At 39.8% G+C, this 21,290-nt stretch overlaps 3 protein-coding genes across 3 annotated transcripts; 2 read left to right on the forward strand and 1 right to left on the reverse strand.

Annotated features, from left to right (window-relative positions):
• Positions 1-1,528: 1,528 nt before the first annotated feature.
• b3gnt2l (UDP-GlcNAc:betaGal beta-1,3-N-acetylglucosaminyltransferase 2, like) lies at positions 1,529-4,838 on the forward strand. Its single transcript, XM_085244103.1, has 2 exons — positions 1,529-1,740; positions 3,308-4,838. The coding sequence occupies exon 2, from the start codon at positions 3,395-3,397 to the stop codon at positions 4,652-4,654; it is 1,260 nt and encodes a 419-aa protein (XP_085100229.1). The 5' UTR covers positions 1,529-1,740; positions 3,308-3,394; the 3' UTR covers positions 4,655-4,838.
• An 89-nt stretch (positions 4,839-4,927) lies between these two features.
• On the reverse strand, positions 4,928-11,871 carry bckdha (branched chain keto acid dehydrogenase E1 subunit alpha). Its single transcript, XM_085244102.1, has 8 exons — positions 11,541-11,871; positions 9,780-9,956; positions 9,586-9,672; positions 8,811-8,919; positions 7,793-7,954; positions 7,491-7,697; positions 7,250-7,391; positions 4,928-5,871 (listed from the first exon to the last, which is right to left on the reverse strand). Exons 1-8 carry the CDS (start codon positions 11,652-11,654, stop codon positions 5,529-5,531), a joined length of 1,341 nt encoding a protein of 446 aa, XP_085100228.1. The 5' UTR covers positions 11,655-11,871; the 3' UTR covers positions 4,928-5,528.
• A 1,577-nt stretch (positions 11,872-13,448) lies between these two features.
• On the forward strand, positions 13,449-21,236 carry exosc5 (exosome component 5). The gene is made up of 6 exons (XM_085244108.1): positions 13,449-13,606; positions 16,273-16,386; positions 16,608-16,729; positions 16,846-16,986; positions 18,439-18,528; positions 21,048-21,236. Exons 1-6 carry the CDS (start codon positions 13,471-13,473, stop codon positions 21,141-21,143), a joined length of 699 nt encoding a protein of 232 aa, XP_085100234.1. The 5' UTR covers positions 13,449-13,470; the 3' UTR covers positions 21,144-21,236.
• The last annotated feature ends 54 nt before the right edge of the window (positions 21,237-21,290 follow it).

A 21,290-nucleotide genomic window follows, 5' to 3' on the forward strand; every position in this document is an offset into this window, starting at 1 on the left:
TGAACTGAAGTTTTAAATTAAACAAAAAAAGCTTGCTCAGTTTCCCATGCACAATAGTGTGCAAAGTGGTGTTTCCAAAACAACATAGTTGGGGATAAATGTGAGAGACTAGAAGCACATTCCTAGAAAAGACACTTGCTTCTTTGTTACAGGTTTTGCTATTTTATGAATCATTTCAACACAATTGGGTGAAAGGGAGTTGCCCTTAGCTGTGATCACATGACCAAAAAAGTTTAAGTCAAGTCAAAGTTTATTTATATAGCACATTTAAAAGACTACTGTACATCAAAGTGCTTTACAATAAAACCGCATTGCGGGCAGAAGAAAGAAATAATAGTACAATTATACTTAAAATTGCATTTATGTGGTGTAGTGCAGGCCGAATGAAAGTCAAACTAATTTGTTTCAAAAGCTAAGTTAAAAACAAAAGTACAAGTCAAGAGCAGTAAAAATTAAGAAAAACACTACAGAATAGGAAAAGATAAAATACAATAACATACTATACAAAATAGAAGAATTTGACACCATTTCTCAGTTGGCCCAGTGGCTCACCACCATGCTTCTCTGTATCAAGAAAACCATACAGAGGATGAGGAGAGTGACCTTCGCCAAATTGCCTATCCTGCTTATAAGCCCTAAACAAATAACTTGCATTCTTCTTTTTTGCCTTGACCTCTCACTTCCATACTAGCAGCCTTCATAATTGTTTGACCATTACCCTTTGTATTCACAGATACCATTTCTTTCCTGCAGTATTCTCTCAAATTCTATCCGCTGAACACTACCTTTCTGAGTGCAGGCTTCACACAGTATGTAAGTTGTATATTATTATGAATCAGGTATTGGCCCAGAAATAGTTCAGTTATTCATAATTGTGCTGCAATACCAATACCAACCAAAACCAAAATGCCAATATTGATAAAGGCTCAAATTTGCTTTGGTGATTTTGAATGCATATGTGTACTGTTTTGACAAAGGAGAGCGCCTCTAATTAAATAGTGGTTGATCTCAGCTGCAGAGGCCAAGAGTGTCTGTCTGAGGTTTTTCCAATGAATATATACCCCCTCTGACTTATGATGCAAATTTCTCAGGATTTGGACTTGATTTGATGAAGATTTATAAAGCATGCTTTTATAAACACAAGTAATTAATTTGCTAATTGTTTTCATATCCATTAACAGCAAGTTTAACAAAATTTCCATAAAAGAAGGTGATGGATGTCCTTCAACTTTGTGAGCATTTGCATGGTTTCCATCCGTGTAGGAGTGTAAGAGTGTATGTTTTTTTTTCTTCTTAATGTTTGAGTTGTGTTTTTCTGTCTTAGGCTCAGGCTGAAAAGGAAAAACAAAACAACAACAAAAACAAACAAACAGTTTTTAACGCCTGCAGAGATGCAATATATTAAAGAAAAAAAAGAGCTCTAGTGATCTGAACAATGTGCTCATGTATCCAGATGATTTTGTCAGTGAACAATTGGTCTTAAATTATTTGTGATGTTTCCGGTCAAACGTTTGAACATACCTGTCTCGTGGGCGTGGTTTCAACATGTGGGAAGGGAACACTTGATCTCATACAGTCCTGCACCTGCATTAAGTGGGATTTCTCCCTCGCCTGCTGAACAGAAACAGGATTGTAAAGCTAAATGATCAGGTTTTGCGCTCCTGCGGATCTGTTTGCGGTACCTGAGGACACTTGGAAACTAATTTGATTTTTTCCTCTTGCTTTACAGTAATCCGATCAGTAAGTATTTTCCGCAACTCATTTATCATTGGTTTCACTTTTTTTTGTTTTTAAGGGGTTGTCTTCCGCTTAGGTGTAAAGTTTGCGCAGTTATATAACAATTGAACCAAATCATGCATAAATTAAAATTAAAAATGTCAAACGTTCAAAGTTAGTCTTGTGCTTACGAAACAAAGGCTCTCGCGTGAAAGAAAAAGAGAGGAAGTCCTTTAAGGCATTTTTAATTGTTAGGTTTCTCCTCTCCTCAGCCATCGAGACGTTTCTCCTTTATATCTCTGCTCGCCTCTAATTAAAAACCGGCGAGCAAACATGTTCGCAGGTGCATTTTTTAGCAGATTCGGCTACAAGCTACTTTTTTCCATCTTTGTCAGTTGGATATCCTTAGAAATATGTTTTAACAGTACACACTTGCACTGATATTATACGTGGATTGGAGAGGTGTTCTTAATTTAACTGCCGTTTAATTGGTTATCCAACTGTGTTGAACACTGGTAAGTCGATTAGGAAGTAGAACTAAATAAGTACTTTAATAAAATAAATAAATAAATGTGTGTGTATTTGTATTTATAGATTGATTCAGGGGAAACATATGTGTTATATAATGTTCTGCCTTAACTAATTAAAAGCCGCTTTTCACCCTTCCTTGTAAAAGGTTTGAAAAAAATCCTACGAAATGTTTGCAAATTCAACTTTCCGCGTTGGATTAATCGGAACTCGGGAGGGACGTCACTCTCGCGCGCATGATTAGCGAGGAAGAGCCATTCAAGCATCACTGGCAACACAACACAATACTTGATTTTTGCGCTTTAAAACAGCGATGGCCAGGCTGTTCAGTGCAGTCATAAATCCACAACGGTGGCAGTACACATTAAACGTTTACAGCTTTTCTATTGTCCACGTTCACTGTCGCTACTTGAATCATTAACTCGGGGTTGACTTTCAGAGTAGCAAATCCGAGACGGGGGCGGTCACATTCACATTCAAATTCCAGCTGGGAAATGTAAATTCCAATTTATTCACGAATGCATAATTTGGGATAATCTGCTTACATTGAAGTGTTTTATTCAGCATTAAGAGTTCATTGTATTACAGAAACTGCATTAGATTACTAATGATCTTATGGCCCCACCCTCTAGCCTATCATACTTTTTGAAGTTAGGCCTATGGAAAAACAAACAAACATGGAGGTGACTGTTTTTGTGAATCTGTGCTGTATAAGTAACAAATTTTTAACTTAGTAAAACTACATCATGATGCTGTGATCTTTAATAGGTAATAATTTGCTGACAGAAGTGTAATTAGTAATTATGTCACTGAGGCTAACGATCCTGTTGTGTCACCTCAGCATTTAAAATATGTTATCAAGATTAGACCAGGACTCCATCATAGTCTTCTACTCTATTTCTAGCTTAACATTTTTGTGTTTTCTTCAAAATCTGCCTTTTAAAAAATTCAAATAAGCTGCCCTATATACATTTCTATTTTTAAAGAGTGAATGCATTTCTTTTGAGGTTGGGCCCTTTTTAGTTTCTGATGTAATATTGCTTTTTTTGCCCCCTGTTGACAGGTACTTCCCGTTTGTAACCTACTGAGTTGGTGTAACCTGGAATACAGCATATTGTCCAGTCCCCATGAAAGATGACTCATATCTAGAATGGCACAAGTCGCAGCTTTGCTTACTTACCTCAAGTCAATTACGCGTATTCAGACATTCAGTGTTCTGGTTCTTTTCTTCTCTTTAATTTTAATCGTTTTCTACATGACTGTCCAGGTGGAGACCACCCACAGTTTACGGAGTGTAAGAACACAATTTCCCCAACAGAAGGGCATTACCAGGCATGTTCATTTACACAATGTTTCAGCTGGCTTCAGACAGACCATTCCTAAAAGCAGAGCTTACTGGAACCGTTTACTGTACTCAGCCCTGATGAATCTGGACAAGGGAGGAAACCCATTCAATCAAAACTCTAACTGGTCTAACTGCAGGCTGACAAATCAAGAGTTTCTGCAAATCAACGTGCATGACTTCAGCTCCTACCCTGTCCAATTTCGGGATTTTCTGGAGGGGATGAACTGCGGGACTGCCCCAATTCTGATTGATCAGCCCAACAAATGTGGTTTCAGTAAAAGGAAGACGGAGAGCCACACCTTGTTGCTTTTTGCCATCAAGTCATCTCCCAGAAACTTTGAGCAGAGGCAGGCAGTGCGAGAGACGTGGGGCCGAGAGATGACGTATCCAAATGGACTCAAAGTGCGTATGGTGTTCCTTCTGGGGAGCTCCCCACCACAAGATCCTGACCTGACCCCACTGCTGTCATTTGAAGCAAAACTCTATGGGGATATCCTGCAGTGGGACTTCCATGAAACATTTCTAAACCTGACGCTCAAAATGAACATGTTGCTCGACTGGACATTGAAAAGCTGTCCTCATGTCTCCTTTGTCTTTAGTGGGGATGATGATGTATTTGTCAACACCCCAGCACTGGTCAGGTACATCGAGTCTCTCGAGGCTTCTAAAGTATCTAGTTTGTATGCTGGTCATGTTATAAGTGCTGGAAGTCCCCTCAGGGACTCAAATAGCAAATACTACATCCCTATGAGCTTCTACGATGGCCCATACCCTCCTTATGCTGGTGGAGGTGGCTATCTTATCTCTGGATCTTTGCTAGAATCCCTCTATTCACTTTTACACATCATTCCTTTCTTCCCCATTGATGATGCCTATGTTGGGATGTGTTTCATGGCTTTAGGGATTTCTCCTGAGGCACACTCAGGATTTCAGACATTTGATATCAGAGCAGAAGATCGTGAGGATCTCTGTGCATATAAAAACCTTATTCTGGTTCACCAGAGGTCCCCACAGGAGTTAAAAAAGTTGTGGAAGGGGATTAACAGCTCCCTGTTGGCTTGTTGAACGGGACTGGTTATGAAGATGGCAAATAGTGACTGCACTTGCATATTAAAGATTTGTTTCTCCACTAATGTACTATTCATGGTTGATTTTCTATAGACCATCTTGCCAGCAAAAAAAGAAATGTATTGTGAACAAAATTAAGTTGCCGTAAAGCAGCTTGATTTTGTTACCAGACTGGGTGTCATCATGGAAAGGCATTTGATTGCCCATTCAGGCATTAAATCACATGTAGGTCAAACCAGCCATACAACTGAAATGAAATAAAAACAAGAATGAATGTTCCTCAGTTTATTTTCCACGAAACACCAATCACGAGCTAGGTAAGTGTACAGTTCTGGGATTTCGAACAGTGTGTAACATCACCACAGCATACCATCACATCTAAAATTTGAGTGTGTATACTAAGAAGCATTTTAATAGTTCTTTGAAATACGTTAAAGCGGTCACTTCAGTGACACACAATAAAACCTGTTAGACGTCACTGAACAGGAGTGTAAGAAGAGAAGAAACACAAAGTCAAGTTCCATTTTTTTTGCCCGCTGTTGTGTTTATATTGTGAGTAATGCATTCACACTGCAGCAGGTGATTCTAGTGTACTTGCAGAACATTACAGAACCTGGAATTAATGTGAAATAAAGGTGTGAATTTAAATTTGAGAAGCTTTACTACCAATAATAAATCTTATTAACTTAAGGCACCAAACCCAGACACATGAAGAGCTTGGAGTTTTGTTTTGCAACCACAATCTTTCTCCCCGCTGTCATGCAGAAAGAAATGACAAGTATCAAAACTACCTTTTATGAATACAGCTAAAACTGTGCAACAGTCTATTTATCAACCAAACTTCAACTTGTTTTGCCCCGTAGCAAAAAAGTTATTTTTCATACAAGTCTAGTGGGTAGTTCTCTTTGTACTGCTGCACATGTCTCCACAGGGACTCTCTCTGCTTGTTCAGGCTGGGTATCATCTCCTGGTACACGTCTGTGAACAACAGTTCAGGATTGGGTTTGAGCCGCCTTTCAGCCCTCTCAAACGCCTCCATCACCGTCTTGCGCGATTGTTTTCGCCAGCTCCTCTCGTCATCTTCACTCCACCATCCGCGGGCTGTCATGTAATGTCTCAGCCTGGAAATGGGATGGTCCTGTTTGTCCCAATAGTTCACTTCATCCACTGAACGGTACGCCGAGCTGTCATCGCTGGTGCTGTGGTGGCCAATTCTGAAGAATCAACAAAATACATTTTTCTTAACATGACTTTTCATACTTTCGCTGTTTCAGGATGAGTACATCTGTGGTGTACAGCACTCTTCAATTACAACCCAAAAATGTACTTTTAAAATTCTACACCAAATCACAATTTCCATTATAGCAACATAAAATATTAAGCGTTTCTAACTATAAACCTTTAATAATATTTAGATGATCAAATATATTTTCACTTTACTGCCAATATCTAATGAGCCTTTTATGGCTTAGGGGGTAAAACCCTTGCATTCTGGTAAAGGTGCATATCGATAATCTTAAAACAACAGCGAAATTAAAAAATGATCACAGCTAAAAGAAAGCCACCTGGCTTTTGTAAAGTGCCATATTTACTTGATGAACTGCACAGTTCAGTCCTCATTAGCAGCTGGCTTTAGTTCACACAAAGAAAATTGACTATTTTAACTACATAATCACATTTTTGTTAGATGGCTTCAAACTTCTGACACGGCTGTCAGTCTACAAGGTTAAAGTTGGTTTTGTAGTCCAGCAGAGGTTTGCTGCCTGTCCAGCTATATTACATGAAGGCAGCGTACAAACTGGTCTCTTAAGTATGTCTGTGGGCCACTCTGGCTCGTGCTGTTGTTGGTCTGTCCGCCAAAAGTGAGTGGCAGCTCTCTGAACAAAACATCTTGTTGATTCCCGAGGTATGAGGAGAATGGTCAGAGCACATGAACCTGTTCAAACTGAAGTAGATGAGCTTCAGCACCAAAGACTACACTGGGAGCCAAGAACAGGAAACCGTTTATTTTCCAGATGGGAGTATCGGAATTTGAGATGAACATGGAAACCTCCATCCATCCTGCTTTATGTGAACGTTTCAGGCTGGTGATGGTGTTTTCGTGGTGTGGGGGAAATTTTCACTTAGTATTAACTGAGGATTGAATTTTATTGCTTCCAGCAGGATCATTTGTTATGTCGCAAAGGTCAAATAACCTCAAACAGTTTTTTTTAAACATGACAATGAGTTCACTGTACTCAAACATCCCTCCACAATCACCAGATCTCAGTCCAACAGCACACCGTTGGCATGTGGTGAAAAAGAAAATTCAAATCATGGAGGTGCAGCAGACAAATCTGCAGAAACTGCATGATGCCATCATGTCAATATGGAACAAAATCTCCAACCCATTACTAGGCAAGGTGTACCTAACCAAATTCTGTTGAGTGCATTTACTTATTTATTTGATGCTGTCCATTCAAGTGTTAAATTTCAGTAGTAAAATGAAACATTAATAAAGAATGAAGAAAATGTTAGTGATGAACTGTCAGCCTAAAAACTGTTCCACATGTCCTTTCAAACGCAGACAAAATCACTCAAACATTAACAAACCTGTAGGTCATTGCCTCAATGAGGAATGGCTGGTTCTCAGCCACAGCCCTGCGCCTCGCTTCCTTTGTAGCGTTGTACACAGCAAACACATCATTACCATCAACACGAATGGACAACATGCCATAACCAGGACCACGAGCAGCTGTTAAAGAAAAAGAACCAGAGGTGTGTGGATAAGAGCAGCTGGAACATCAATCAGACAGCAGCAGAAAAGTGGCAGAAAAATCACATTCAGCCTTACCGATGCCATCACCTCTATACTGTTCGTTTGTAGGGGTAGAGATGGCGTAGCCATTGTTGCGGCAAAAAAATATCAGTGGGCACTCAAGGGTGGCAGAGAAGTTGAAGCCGGCGTGTGCATCCCCTTCGCTAGCTGCTCCTTCTCCAAAATAGCAAATGACGGCACGGTTTGTGTTCTCTCTCTTGACTGCATACGCAGCTCCAGCCGCTGAAAGAGACACAGAGCCACAGACATATTTACAGCTGTGTGTTTGTCTATCCTGCTTCAGGCAGCAGAGGTAAATACACAGGCGTGGAGCTCACCCTGAGGAATCTGTGTGGCCAGAGGAGATGAGATGGTGACAAAGTTCAGATCTTTGGAGCCATAGTGGACGGGCATCTGCCGGCCCTTTCCGAGGTCATCAGCATTGGCGTAACACTGAGCCATGAAGTGATCCAGAGGAAAGCCTCGGTACATCAGCACTCCTGTAATAGAAGATGTGTCGCACGATTTCTCACAAGACAAGAGAACCAGACCGACTGAAGGAGCAAACAGTGGGGATATTAAAATAAGGACTGGAGACTTGGGAACCCTTTTTTTGTTGTGGTCAGTTTTTTTGAATGTAAAACATATTTGTGTTTTACATTCAAATGTGTCCATTCTGATAATTTCAGCAATCTTCCCCTCAGAATTTGCTCACGTCTGAATCCTTATATTGATGCTATGATTATTATTCCTCATACTGAAGTGATGATTGTTATTCTCTCACTGATAAATACAAAAATCACGGTGAATAGAATAGTCAGAAGAGCACAGGAGGAATGTGATTATTGTGCACCACATCCCTTTCGCTAAACTATCTAACATGCTTGGAATGATCTTTTTATAAGGTAGGCAAGAGTCTTATTACTTTGGTAAAACCTTAAACTATGAGAGGGAGCACTGCTGATGCCAGTTAGCCTACAGCTGGTTATACTGTGTGGCACTGAGGCAAATAGTTTTTGACTCACTGGATTTTATTAATTTGACTAAACTTTACTAATTTTTGGAAACCGGATGAACTCAGTTTGTAAGCAATAAATATTCTTGTTAAATTCTCATATAAACAAGTTTTTTTCTGTAGTAATCATTTGACCATACTGCAAAATAATTTGTTCAGTTTCAAATGTTGTCTGGAAGACATTTGTGATAACAACAACAACAAAAGGAGATGTAGAAATGAACACTGAAGTGGTCAACTGTTTTGATTACAATTAAAATGTTCATATGAACAATGGACCAAAAAAATAGAACTATAGTAGTTGGGGGAAAAGCCCAAACGAAACCACATTTCATTCTTACCAGCTTCTCTGTATTGCCCAAAAACCAGATCGTTTGGATCCAGAGCAGCAGCACTGCCGATGTGTGTCCCCTCCTCACCATAGTTAGTCATGTAGAAGGAGATCCGACCCTGTAACGGACAGGGCTGGACGGTTAATCAGACTGTAATCTCAAGTATGATTTTTTTTTTTTTAAGCAATTACGAAAATAAAACAACTGGGAAAAAATAATTACTTTTTGCATTAATTTTACCTGAAATCGTTGTGTTTTGCTGTTATAAATCAAGTGCACCTCTTTCTTTTACAGCTATTTGGTGTCCTCCCTTCATAAAAACTAAAACTCACTTGCTGTTTAGTTCAGCTCGAGCCAAAATGACTAAAGATTTGGATGGAATAAAACTAATGGTTTAGTGAATATCTGCTTGTGTCACAGGATCACTCAAGAGCTCTCACTGGATTTCTTTCAGTAATCAGCAACAGTTGGCCTTTAAGTCAAAAACACTCCCTAGTCAGCGCCCAACTTCCCTATGAGATGGACCTGTGTCCTCGAGAACCCCTATCTAATTTTTATGCATTCATTTTTAATTTGAAATTATAATTAACATAAAAAAGCCCTGCAGCAGACTGGCGACCTATCCAGGGTGTACCCTGCCTCTCGCCCTAAGACAGCAGATAAGTGGAGATAGACGGATGGATAAAGAAAATACCCTTTGAAACACCTATTTTTAAGTTCAAAAACTGCTGATGTTGTGTTTTAAATAATCAGGTTGAGCCAGGAAATGCAGGAGGAAACATACCTGTCTTTGAGACTCATAAAGAATGCGGTCCATTGTGTTCAGCATCGTCATCTTCTGATAAAAGTTCAAAACTGTCTCTTTGGAGAGCTGCGTAGGAGAGAAACACATAATCGACAAATTAACATTGGCTCAACAGACTGCAGGGGTCTTAGGGGCACATTTGGGAACCAGGAGCACAGGCAGGCTGATTGTACCTGAGGGTCTTGAGAGGGGTTGATGATATTTCCCTGCCTGTCCATCACGCGGTACACTGGGATCCCAGAGATGACATTGGGCTGGATGAACTCGAGCTGATCCACAAACTCGGCTGAGGCTCCTGGAAACTGGGGCTTTTCCAGCGAAGAGTCAAAGGTCTGCTGCAGCTGAAGAACCTGAAAGGATTGAATACAAGCATTATTTATTAACAATCTCATTGTGGCTGTGGCAAAGAAAGGCCCTAGGAAAAGCAAACACAGCATATCAGGTCACACAACTCATACAAACTGTCAAGCACGTGGTGGAGGGGTGACGATTTGAACTTGTTTTGCAGCCACACAATCGTGAACTCTTCTGTATCCCAAAGTATTCTAGAGTCAAATGTGAAGCCATCTCTCTGACAACCACTGGGTCATGCAACTGGATAATAAGCAGCAAATCTACAGCAGAAAAATAAGAAATTCAAGGTGTTCCAATGGCCCAGTAAAGTCACAACCTTTAACCTGACTGAAATGCTGTGGTAGGTCCTTAAGAGACCTGTGCACAAACAACTTACCGGTACCTGAATTTCTATTGTGTATATATGTATTGTTTTATATTTGTGTTGCTTCATTTCATTTTGCTCTTTTCCCCCCACAGGCTTGTCCACCAGGACTCTGAACTGCATTAATGAAATGCATAAAATTGAATTATAAATTAAGTTTGGTGACTGATTCTTAGTTTTACTATTTATTTTATTTTTCAAAAGGCTAGTTTTTATTTTAGGTAACTTTTTAAACATCTAGTTTAAGTTTTTAGTTTTGTTTTAGTTAACTATAATAACACTGGTTGAACCTTTAGAGATTTTAGAAAGCTTAATTTCAGAAAAATGAAGACAATACAATACAGTGGAACCCCGACTTACGAGTACCCCCATTTAACAAAAAATTCAAGTTATGAAGGCACTTAACGGCAATATTTCTGCCCGCGTTACGGCAAAATGCAAATTTTCGACTTGCGAAAGACCCTTGGGAACGAATTAATTTCTTAAGTCTGGGTTCTTATAAATGAGGAAGTGATTAAGTATGTACTCCTTCCAGTGTAGTTCTATTGTTCCGCTGTAACAACAATTCACAAATCTCTTTCCCATACAGATTTTAGAAACTCCACATTAGATTATTTTTAAAGAGTTACATCCAGATTTAAGTGCTGGAGCGATCGAAGGAAATAAAATAGCAGTGAAGGACCTACAGCAGCAACAGCAATTAAATAAAGTTGTTTTGAAAAAATGATGCATTCGAGGACATCGGATTTCCTCCTTCACGCCCCTTGGTTCGACCAATGGAAAAAGAGGCTAGCTAAGTCCTTAGCTGGCTGGCTAACTAGTCCGGTGTGAGAGTCGAAACAACAAAAAGTAAAATTAGTATTTATTGCAACTCAAGTTGTTTAGTAAATGTCAAACATGTATTCACTAATTATGTGAGAGTTAGTCTGACTTTTCACGGATACACTGGAGAATCGGTATAGCATTTCAGCAAGGTTGTTAGCCAAGTTAGCGGCTCCGTAGCTAACCAGAATCTTTGTGCAAACAAGACCTAACCCCAAAACTTATTAAAAGATTCAGTTTATTTTTAACAGTATTTCTACTTGATTGAGTTGGACGATACTCTTTCGTGAGCCTTGCTGTATCCCGGGTTCTTAATGACAGCGTTATCTCCAGTCCAGCCTCCCATAATTTATTCATTGCTCAATCCAAACAGTGCATGAGAGTTTTCACTTACAGTTACCCTGAAGCCTCTGCGCTGAAGCAGTCGATATGCCTTCAGTCCTGCTGTCTGACGGACAGCGCGGAAACAGAGCCCATACATTTTGCTCATGCTGCTCACAGCTGCCATCTGCACACTCAATAATTGTTTGATTTAACCGCCGCCGTACACCAGGTAAGGAGAAGTTACACTGGTGGATATGCACAAATCTGCCCAACGGAACTGCTAATAACCACCACTCGCTGTCCGTCCTGTTTTCATCCACAGTTTACAGGCCGAGAGTCGCAAACTGATTGCAACATTAAAGTCGGTTACAGTATCCTCCACATCCGCTCAGGCCTTCAAAATAAAACCCCAAAATGTGAAGCAAGAAATGCTACGTAGCATTTAATCTGTAGGTGTAGTTCTGCCGGTGGAACTAACTACGCTCCTTCACCCTTTCCCCCTGCAGGTGAGGATTTAAAAGATGCACAGATAGTATAACGGGAAGAAATTTATTTGTCACTTTTTACGTATTTCACAAGCTGAAGAAATGATTGATTAAAGCTGTCGAGATTTAACACTCTTTTGTGGTAGAATAACAATAATAATAAATAAATGAAAAATGCGTGGGATGCCCAGGAAGGCAGAGTGTCAGTTTTCTGAATAAAGGCCGCCCTCATCGGGGGATTAACCTGATGAAAGTCCATTGTGTGATGCTGACCTATTAATTAAAATACTGTCACTTTGCGTAACGACGTGCCCTGGTCGTTTTTCTATGGTCTTTTTGAGCGATTTTAACTTATCAAAATCAATATTGCCTATTTTAAGATTCAGACACACTAACGCAGTCACATTAACAAAATTTGACAGTTATTGCAATATGATATGTAATACATCTTACAGAAAGAAGTAAACGTAAAAGAAAAAAATGCTTTGCGTCGGCATTTACGCATTTGTCTTTTGCACATATAGATCAGTTGTAACACACGTGAAACAGTTTGTAATAAAACAGCGCTCCTCTGGGCGAACTCAACCTGTCAGGTATACCTATAAGTCTGACGATAACTGGTATTAAAGAGACACAGGGCAACTATGCCACAGGAAAGAAAGAAAAAGAGAGAGGACACAGCCAGGAAGGAGAGAGCCGTAAGCAGTACGGAAGAACCGATGAATAAAGTCGGATAGCTGTTCTTAAATTCAGTCATAAAACAACGATTTCTACGTCCTCTCAACCCTACCAAAAATTAAATCCTACTCTGCTGCCATCCCGTGGTCACATTGCGGTACTGCATTAATAGTAAAAGCAGCGTCAGTGGCAAAATAAAGAATATTGTTAGTTCCAGTTCCGATGATAAACCAAGTAATATCGCAGGTATAGCCGTTGACATATTAAAATAAAGTATTTTAACTACTTGTCAAAATCTAAAAATGTCTTCGTTTCAGTTCACAGCTAACTGATGACGTAAATACAGACGGCAGATAAACCATTTTTTGCAGCCACGAGTGTTCATCGCCATCCAGTGGTAATAGCGGAGACTGCAACATGGTGGTTGCAATTCAGACCATGCCAGTAAATGATCACCTGTGAAAAGGAGTAATAAACTGATGTAAATAAAATTCTGGTGGGTGGTTATGACCAATAAGGGGAGAAAATAAAAGGTTGAACCCGTTGTGTTTAAATGCGGCTGCTGTCTGCCCTCTAGCGGTCATTGTGATTAACTACACTAATATACAGATGCTGCACTTCCGGTACTTTCAAAATACATTAACCATATTAACGCAAAATAGGGCTTCAGATTGCGTCAGGAAAACGTGAATTATGATGAAAAATATTATTTCTTCTTCGTTGTCATAGAAATATATTACAGATCCACATTTCTTGTGAATTAACTATTTATTAGAGCCAACATTTCTTTCTCATTCTGATGTCATCAGTAAGGAGCCTAAACTAGAGGGAAAACAGATGACGCCATCCGCCTGCGACAAACCTGCTTTCTCCACGATGGAGGTCTGCGGATCTCTGACTGTTTCTTTGAGAGAGTTTGGTTGTGAACAGAGCTTGCTGTCTCGGACTGATGGTTCTGCTTCTTTCGTCCAAGGTAACACAAATTTTAGAAATCATTTATCTGGGCGTTTATTTGCCTCTAAACTGGACGTAAAGGACGGAGAAAAGTTAGGGAAGTTAACCTGCCACTTCAGTTAGTGACATGAATTTCTTTACCCTTATACCCAAAATAATATAATAATGAGAATCAGGGGTGCATCTTTTATGCTGGCGTGGGTGGTATGTGCCAGCTTACTTTTGCATATGACAATGTTGTTTATTAAAATAAGGTAGCATTAACGTTGAGCCTAGCTACAACTAATTAATAAAATAAATATATTTATTGCATAGTGTTAACCTCCCTCCAGGGGCGGATCTACTGTGCACATTTTGAATCAACAACATGGCATTTCAGATTTCAACACAGGTGGTTTATTGTTGAACTTCTAATTAACCCTCTGAGGCTTCCAAATCACATGACCAATTTAATATGACATAGCAACAAGATGCATTCCCACTGAGTCTCCATTACATTTTTATTTGTGTTGAAAGTTCAAGCTATATACCAAGAAAAGGTAACAACTGGATTTTCTAATGACAGCCCGAAAAAACAAGCCACCACTTTCCTATTGGTGGAAAAATGTACCATGTTGACCAATCAAAAGATGATATGGCAAGGCAACGAGAGAGAGAGAGAGAAAGAGAGCGAGATCAACTGTGAGATGTGAGCAATTCCACAGTCATTGGATGTGAGAGGTTTGTGACATTTGGCGTGTTTGGAGTGTGTAGTTAATGTATAGTTAGTGTGTTGTGTAGTTCTTTGTTTTGTTTTTATGTGTCAAAATAAGGCCACGATCAGGGTCCATCATCAGCCACCAGGCCACAACCAGGCTCCATCAAGAGCTAGTGAAGCTACAGGAAAAGGCAGGCGCAGGTTAGCAAGCCTCAGGATTGATTGGGGCTGCAGTAAAAAAGGGGCACAAGTATTGAGAAGATGCTGCCTAAAAGACGTAACGTCAATGAGGAGGAACTGGAGGACATAAAGGAATCTTTGAACCTTATGTCAGAAGAAATAACAACCATTGCAAAACAACAACAAATAATAATCAACTTAATTGAGGATATTAAAGAATTAAGAAGGCAAAGTGAGGAAAAGGACAAGAAGTTTGCTATGTTGGAAGGACGAGTGGCAGAGTTGGAACAATATTTGAGAATAACAGATGTGATAGTAACGGGTCTGGAAACCAAGCACCAGACATATGCATGGGCAGCAGCAGAGGAGAGAGGGGAGCTGCCTGAGCAAGAGTTGCGCTCCCTGGAAGAACAGGCAATGGGCTTTTTCAAAAGTAAAGGCATTGAAATGGATAGTAAGGACACTGAGGAGTGCCATGCTCTTCCAAGGAAAAACAAGAATCAAAAACCTGCCATTATTATAAGATTTATTAATAGGAAGCAGAAGAAAGAGCTACTGAAGAAAGTTGAAAGGAACGAATGTGTATGTTAATGAACACCTAATCAAGAAAAATGCAGATATTTAGATTATTAAGAAAACAGAAGAAAATACAGTCAACCTGGACAACAGATTGTAAGGTGTTCATTAAGTGAAATGGAACACCGGAGCAGGCAAAGGTCTTAGTCATTAAAGAGCTGAGAGAATGAGAAAAATACAGCTGATAAAATGTAAGGCAAAGCATTGGGATGGTCACTTTCAATGCACTGTCAAATTGTTTGGTGCTTGTCTGAGACAAAGTATTGTTAAAGGTAATGATGTGTGGATACGATGTATAATAAAGTCAGATGTCTGACACATTTCAAGTAACAAATCAAATGGAAAGTGGGACACTGGGGTATGATAGCAGGTATGATAGCAATATATAGATCCTGACTGAATTTTTTACCAAAATGTTAAAGGACTGTAATTATTATACAATGGAACAATTAGGAACATAGAGCGAGGTAAGAATATAACGATGGTTCATTTTAATGGTAGAAGTCTATATGCAAACTTTAATTTATTAAAGTATATTTTACACAGTTTAATCAACCATTTGATGTGATAGCAAGATTTTGGTATGGTAGCTGATAATGATAAGCGGAAATGGATGGATGGGTTGGTTCAGTGTCGTGAAAAAAAAATATTGTGGTGCAAGAGGAAGAATAAATGTGAAATTTACACGATAATAATAATGGATTGGATTTATATAGCGCTTTTCAAGGCACCCAAAGCGCTTTACAATACCACTATTCATTCACTCTCACATTCATACACTGGTGGAGGCAAGCTACAGTTGTAGCGAGGCTGCCATATCGCGCCATCGGCCCCTCTGGCCAACACCAGTAGGCAAGTAGGGTAAAGTGTCTTGCCCAGGGACACAACGACCAGGACAGAGAGCCCAGGGATCGAACCGGCGACCTTCCGGTTACAGATGCGATTCCCAACCCCCTGAACCACGGTCGCCCGATGAGACTTTCTGTCATTTAGAAGTATCACATCAGCTTTAGTTCTCTTATTAAAAGCTTGTTCTAAATAGGGTGTCTGCGCTTAAGTCCCCCCTTTAAAAAATACATGTGCTGTGAGCACATTTACTGGGTGTCGTACTGCTTTAAATGATTTGATGTTACTACTTTTCCCCTCCTAGATGTCTGTTTATGTGGGGAAAGACATCATTAATTATCCAGTGTTATTTATTGAATAATGCTCCTTTCTGTTCTTGTCTAAAGGAGACACGAGTGTGATGGCTGGAGTGTACGGACCAGCTGAGGTCAAAGTCAACAAGGAGATCTATGACCGGGCGACCCTGGAGGTGTTGGTACAGCCCAAAGTAGGGCTGCCAAGTGAGTTTTTTTTAGGGGTAAAAATTTTCATTATGCAGCATTGCTTCTTTTATTTTGGGGAAGCTAATGTGAAATAGACCTTTTGCATCCTGATATCTACAAGAATGTCTCTGAGGTTTCTGCTGTGGAAAAGTTGCTATGCCACAGCTGACCACAGGGTGGGGTACGTGAGCTTTCTGCTCGCATTCATTTTTTTATACCGAGATTTGTTTGTTTTCTAGGTGTAAGGGAACGATCGCAAGAGCAGTGTGTGCGAGAAACCTGTGAGGCTTCTCTGCTCCTGACGCTCCATCCACGCTCCTCGCTCACTCTCATCCTTCAGGTCCTGCATGATGATGGTTCAGTATCCTTCTGTAAAACTCTGTGCTGCTGCAAGCTTTGAGGTTTATATCCAATCTGCAAGTAGGGCTCTAAAATTGAGATGTTTTCTGTGAGTGTTCTTCCTTACCTGTTCCTCAGCTGCTGTCTTGCTGTTTGAATGCTGCATGTATGGCTCTTATGGATGCAGGATTGCCCATGAGTTGCCTATTCTGCGGAGTGACTTGTGCCATCAGCACAGATGGGCAAATCATCACAGACCCCACTGCAGCTCAGGAAAAGGTAAATCTAAGACTTTTAGAATGTTGGGTGACAAAAATCTTCCCAAAACACTCTGATGGTGGCTTTTGTCAAATTTCCTGGGAACTTTTCAAACAAATGACACAGAAAATATAGGTCTTTTCCATCCCACCATTGCTAAGTGCTTGTTCATAGGGCAGGGGTGTTAAACTCATTTTACGTTGTGGCTCAGATACATCCCACTTTGACATTAGGTGGACCATACCGTGTGAAACTCTTTTCTATCAAGAAGTTCAATCCTTGAAATATCTTAATATAAGGAAAAGAAATGCAGTTTGAACAGTACTTTTCAGTTTTTCTACATAAAATGATAATAAAGAAAAGCTGTTGTAGTTGCTGAAAGACTCTTCAATAGGATTCTTAAATAGAAATAAACTGTAAGGGCTTAAATTGTAACAAATAAATGTTTATAATTACACATTACTTAATTCAGTGTTTCCAACCGCTGTGCGTGGAAGATTATCTGGTTCCACCTGATTAGTACGATCGGCATGAGTAATGGGCAGAACCATTATATTCTCTTCCACTAGAGGGCAGTACAATCAGCTGCTCTAATTAAATTGGTTGCCAACAGCCAGTAACACAGAAGACGATGAAGAAGAAATTACATAATAGTCATGCTGTGAGATGGTGCAGCCCGTAATAGCAATACATAAATATTTGAAAAGAAAAAGTAGTCAGTCTGACCTGGGTCCTGGAGGAAATACTGACCCAGATAAAGGCCCGAGCACGAGTAGTGCTCAGAAGAAAGCAAAAAAGGCATACTGGCAACAAACCAAGCCAATTCCTCTATACCTGGTGCGTGGGGAAAAATTATCAACATGCTTTTTGTGACATTTTTGTTAGGTTGTGTGCCGTGTGATTTTTATTTTATTTTGTTTTCTAATCTGAAATAAGTGCGTGACTCCAAAAGGTTGGGAAAAACTGACCTAATTACTTTGGTTTAGCTTGATTAGCCATGTTGTACGTCTTTATCAGTAAAGATAAAACTGTAAAACTTATGAACAGTCCATTTACACCTTCTTTCATATTTTCCAGTGCTGTCCAGTGGGGGCCACATCGGAGTCTTTCCTGGGCCAACTCTGGCCCCTGGCCCATATGTTTGACATCACTGTCATGTAATTGTTGGGCTGTTCTCCTGAATACTGCACTACTTGAGGCAACTGTGGAGGAAATTGTATAAATAAAAATAAATTGAATGCAGTTAAATGACAAAGAAAAACAAAACTAGAGAAAAATCAGTCAGGAACGATAAGGCAAGCACAGCACAGTCGCCACCAGCTAAAGTATTCCCTTTTTTGGAATATCTTACTGTCTGTCCAGCGCATCTGTTGTCACTTCCATTTGTATCAGTGGTAATGGTTTTGCTTCCTAACGGGACAGATTGACATCATCTTAATTTCCTTGCCCGTGTCTTATTTTCTCTCTCAAAAGGAAAGTCGAGCTTTGATGACTTTTGCGATCGACAGCGCAAAACGCAGCGTTTTGATGTCGTCGACCAAAGGATCGTTTTCAGTGCATGAGGTCAGTGGATTAATGACAGGAAAAAAAGTGTGCACCATTTCAAATAAACAAAACTGTGAATGCCAAGCCAGAAAAGACTTCTCTAAAGCGTGCTTCAAAGAGAAAAGACTGGGCATCCCTTGCAGAGGCTGTTTGTAGATGTTGCCAAACCAAGAATACATCCTAAAAACCATTTTGGAGTTTCTGCAGTCTTGATAACAATATCATGGAGTATTTTTTTTCTCCTGTTACCCAAAAGGACCATAGTTTCTGGAAATTTTAGGGGATTTATTTTATATCGCTATTGATCAATCATGTTGAGCAGCCTTTGGTTGCATGCAGCTATCTATATGGAGACTAAAAGAGGGACAGCATTTATCTAAATGCAAGCTATAAATCATCAGCTGATGTGATTAAGACAATTTGCATAAAACAGGAAGACTGGACTCAGATGAAACTGTCCCATGGGTTCCTGGATTCCCTTTTGATCAGCGGATGACAGGAATGATAATAAATGTTGCCTCTAGAGCTGGGCGATATAAGATTTTTTCATATCACGATATGTTTTTTTCATTTCAGGCGATAACGATATCTATCACGATATAAGCCAAATAACTATATTTGTAAGATTTAAATGTGCCGTTGCTCACAAGTAAAATGTGAAATAATCAGCAGCTTGTTTTTATTTAAATATTTATTTCCCATAATAAGTTCAACAGGGTAGATGTACTTAAGGAACATGAGACTTTTTCAGATAAATAAAGGCAAATATTGCAAACTACACAAAAGGCAGCCGCTAAAGCGTTTAAGTTTCAAAATAGGACAAACGAAACAGACGACTAAATTGTCAATTCCACTTAGAAACAAAATATTAATTCTAAAAATAAATCTTAGTTTGTTTTACAGAAGAACAGACAAAACTGACTAACTTTTGTCAATATCAAATAAACTGAGAACTAAAAGGAAATTCTCAATCTCTCCTTGTTGTATAGCTGAGCTTTTCAAACAGTTTTAACAGTTACTTTAGTCTGACAAAAGCCGAATGACGAATTAGCGCTTCCAGTCAGAGACTGAGGCTACGTCCACACGTACACGGGTATTTTTGAAAACGGAGATTTTCCGTTTTCGTTTTAAAAAATAATCCCGTCCACACATAAAGGCAGAAATGAAGGAAAACGCTGCTATGAACATGCCAAAGCAGCAGGTGGCGCTAGATTCCTAACCGTGCAGAAATGTTGGCCAATCAGAAGTCTAGAAGCCTTGGTGGGAAAAAGTAAACAAAGCTGGGGCATAGAAGCAGAACCGAGTCATGTGTGGAGGGACAGTAACTGTGTGTATATGTCAGCATTTAAACACTGCAGAGAGTAGAATTAACAGTAACAGTATTGTAGAAATTCATTTCACCGAAACAATAACGTGGCGCACAGTGTGACGTCAAAAAATGCGCACACCTTTGACACTGCGTTTTCTCAGTTTTTCTAGTCCACATGTAAATGCAAAAACGGAGTTTTCAAAAATATCCACCCTGGCCGGAGTTTTTAAAAATCTTCGTTTTCAGTGACCAAAAACGCGTGTGGACGAAAGGTGCAAACGCATAGAAAAATCTGCATTTTCAAAAATACCGGGTACCTGTGGACGTAGCGCACGCACCAGTTTATTGTATTTCCAGACTTGCTTTCGGCACAATTTACTACAAAATTTACTACTACCACTCTGTTTTTTGTCAGACTTGAAATAGCCGAAATACCTTCACACTACGGAACTTCTATGGCTCTTCCGTTTGACAATCTCTCCGGCATTGGAACCATCATCTGTTTTCTCTTCGGTCACGCTCGGTTGATTTTTCTAGTCGGCACACTCATTTCCTCCATTACCCGGGCGGTACGGTGGCTGGCTGCTTCCCAAACAAATACACATGTGCGGCTTGGCACTTGTGCTGTACGTAACAAGTCACGTGACGTGACGCTGCGGCTGTGATTGGTTCGGCTCTGCGCTACTTAATTTGGATTGGCTGTTTTTTTGTTTTTGTTTTGTTTTTTTAAGAGGACAAGAGCGGCGAGGTCTATCGCGATAGGTTAATTTTTCTATCGAGAAAAAGTTATATCGCGATACATATCGTTATCGTTCTATCGCCCAGCTCTAGTTGCCTCTATAAGAAATCTACTCTTTTGCTGCTTTTTCCTGGAGACCATCCCATGGATCGAAACATGACCTCTTTAAGGACACTTTAAAAGGGAATTGAATGGAAAAATCAAATGGGATTCCCTTTTTTTGACTGAATAACAAGTATTATTCCAGAAACACTAAAATATGGGGTTCACTCTGGCCCACCTACAGGGAACCAGTATGCTGACTGGATACTGACACTACAACGTTGTTAAGTTTAGATTTGTGATTCTGCTTCATGTGTGACTTTTTGGAAAAACGGTTCTTATTTTTGCTTTCTCCCTGTCTGCCTCAGGTCTGATGTGACTTAAATCAGTTGTTGTTGCATTTCATATTTTGTCTGATCCTCAGTTGTTGTTTTTCTTCTCTCACAGCTGCAGCAGTGCATAGCAGTCAGTCAGAAAGCATCAGAGAAGATCTTCCAGTTCTACAGAGACTCTGTCAAGCGGCGATACTCCAAAAGCCTATGAGAAACACGGAGCTTTCTTTTGCCTAGTCTTTTTTATTTTTATTTTAACAATGCATGCAAACACTGATGTCGTAATAAAATATTTAGAAACCCCTGTGGGCTACAATTTCTTCAGTTCAGTTGTAGACAGCTGTGCTTTATGGTGGGA

The sequence above is a fragment of the Mchenga conophoros genome, linkage group LG14, assembly GCF_057382185.1.
Source record: "Mchenga conophoros isolate Kocher_MC1m ecotype Shallow Benthic linkage group LG14, M_conophoros_male_GT1.1, whole genome shotgun sequence".
Taxonomy (NCBI): Eukaryota; Metazoa; Chordata; class Actinopteri; order Cichliformes; family Cichlidae; genus Mchenga; species Mchenga conophoros.

Bases quoted from the DNA above. Each gene is read 5' to 3' on its own strand.
- b3gnt2l (XM_085244103.1), top strand. From the start codon at position 3,395: ATGGCACAAGTCGCAGCTTTGCTTACTTACCTCAAGTCAATTACGCGT.
- bckdha (XM_085244102.1), bottom strand. From the start codon at position 11,654: ATGGCAGCTGTGAGCAGCATGAGCAAAATGTATGGGCTCTGTTTCCGC. The intron at 9,673-9,779 runs GTACAATCAGCC...TCTCCTACGCAG, and splicing joins ACCCCTCTCAAGACCCTCAG to CTCTCCAAAGAGACAGTTTT. The intron at 7,392-7,490 runs GTAAGGCTGAAT...TTTCTTTAACAG, and splicing joins GTATAGAGGTGATGGCATCG to CTGCTCGTGGTCCTGGTTAT.
- exosc5 (XM_085244108.1), top strand. From the start codon at position 13,471: ATGACGCCATCCGCCTGCGACAAACCTGCTTTCTCCACGATGGAGGTC. The intron at 16,387-16,607 runs GTGAGTTTTTTT...TTTGTTTTCTAG, and splicing joins GCCCAAAGTAGGGCTGCCAA to GTGTAAGGGAACGATCGCAA. The intron at 16,987-18,438 runs GTAAATCTAAGA...CTCTCTCAAAAG, and splicing joins CCACTGCAGCTCAGGAAAAG to GAAAGTCGAGCTTTGATGAC.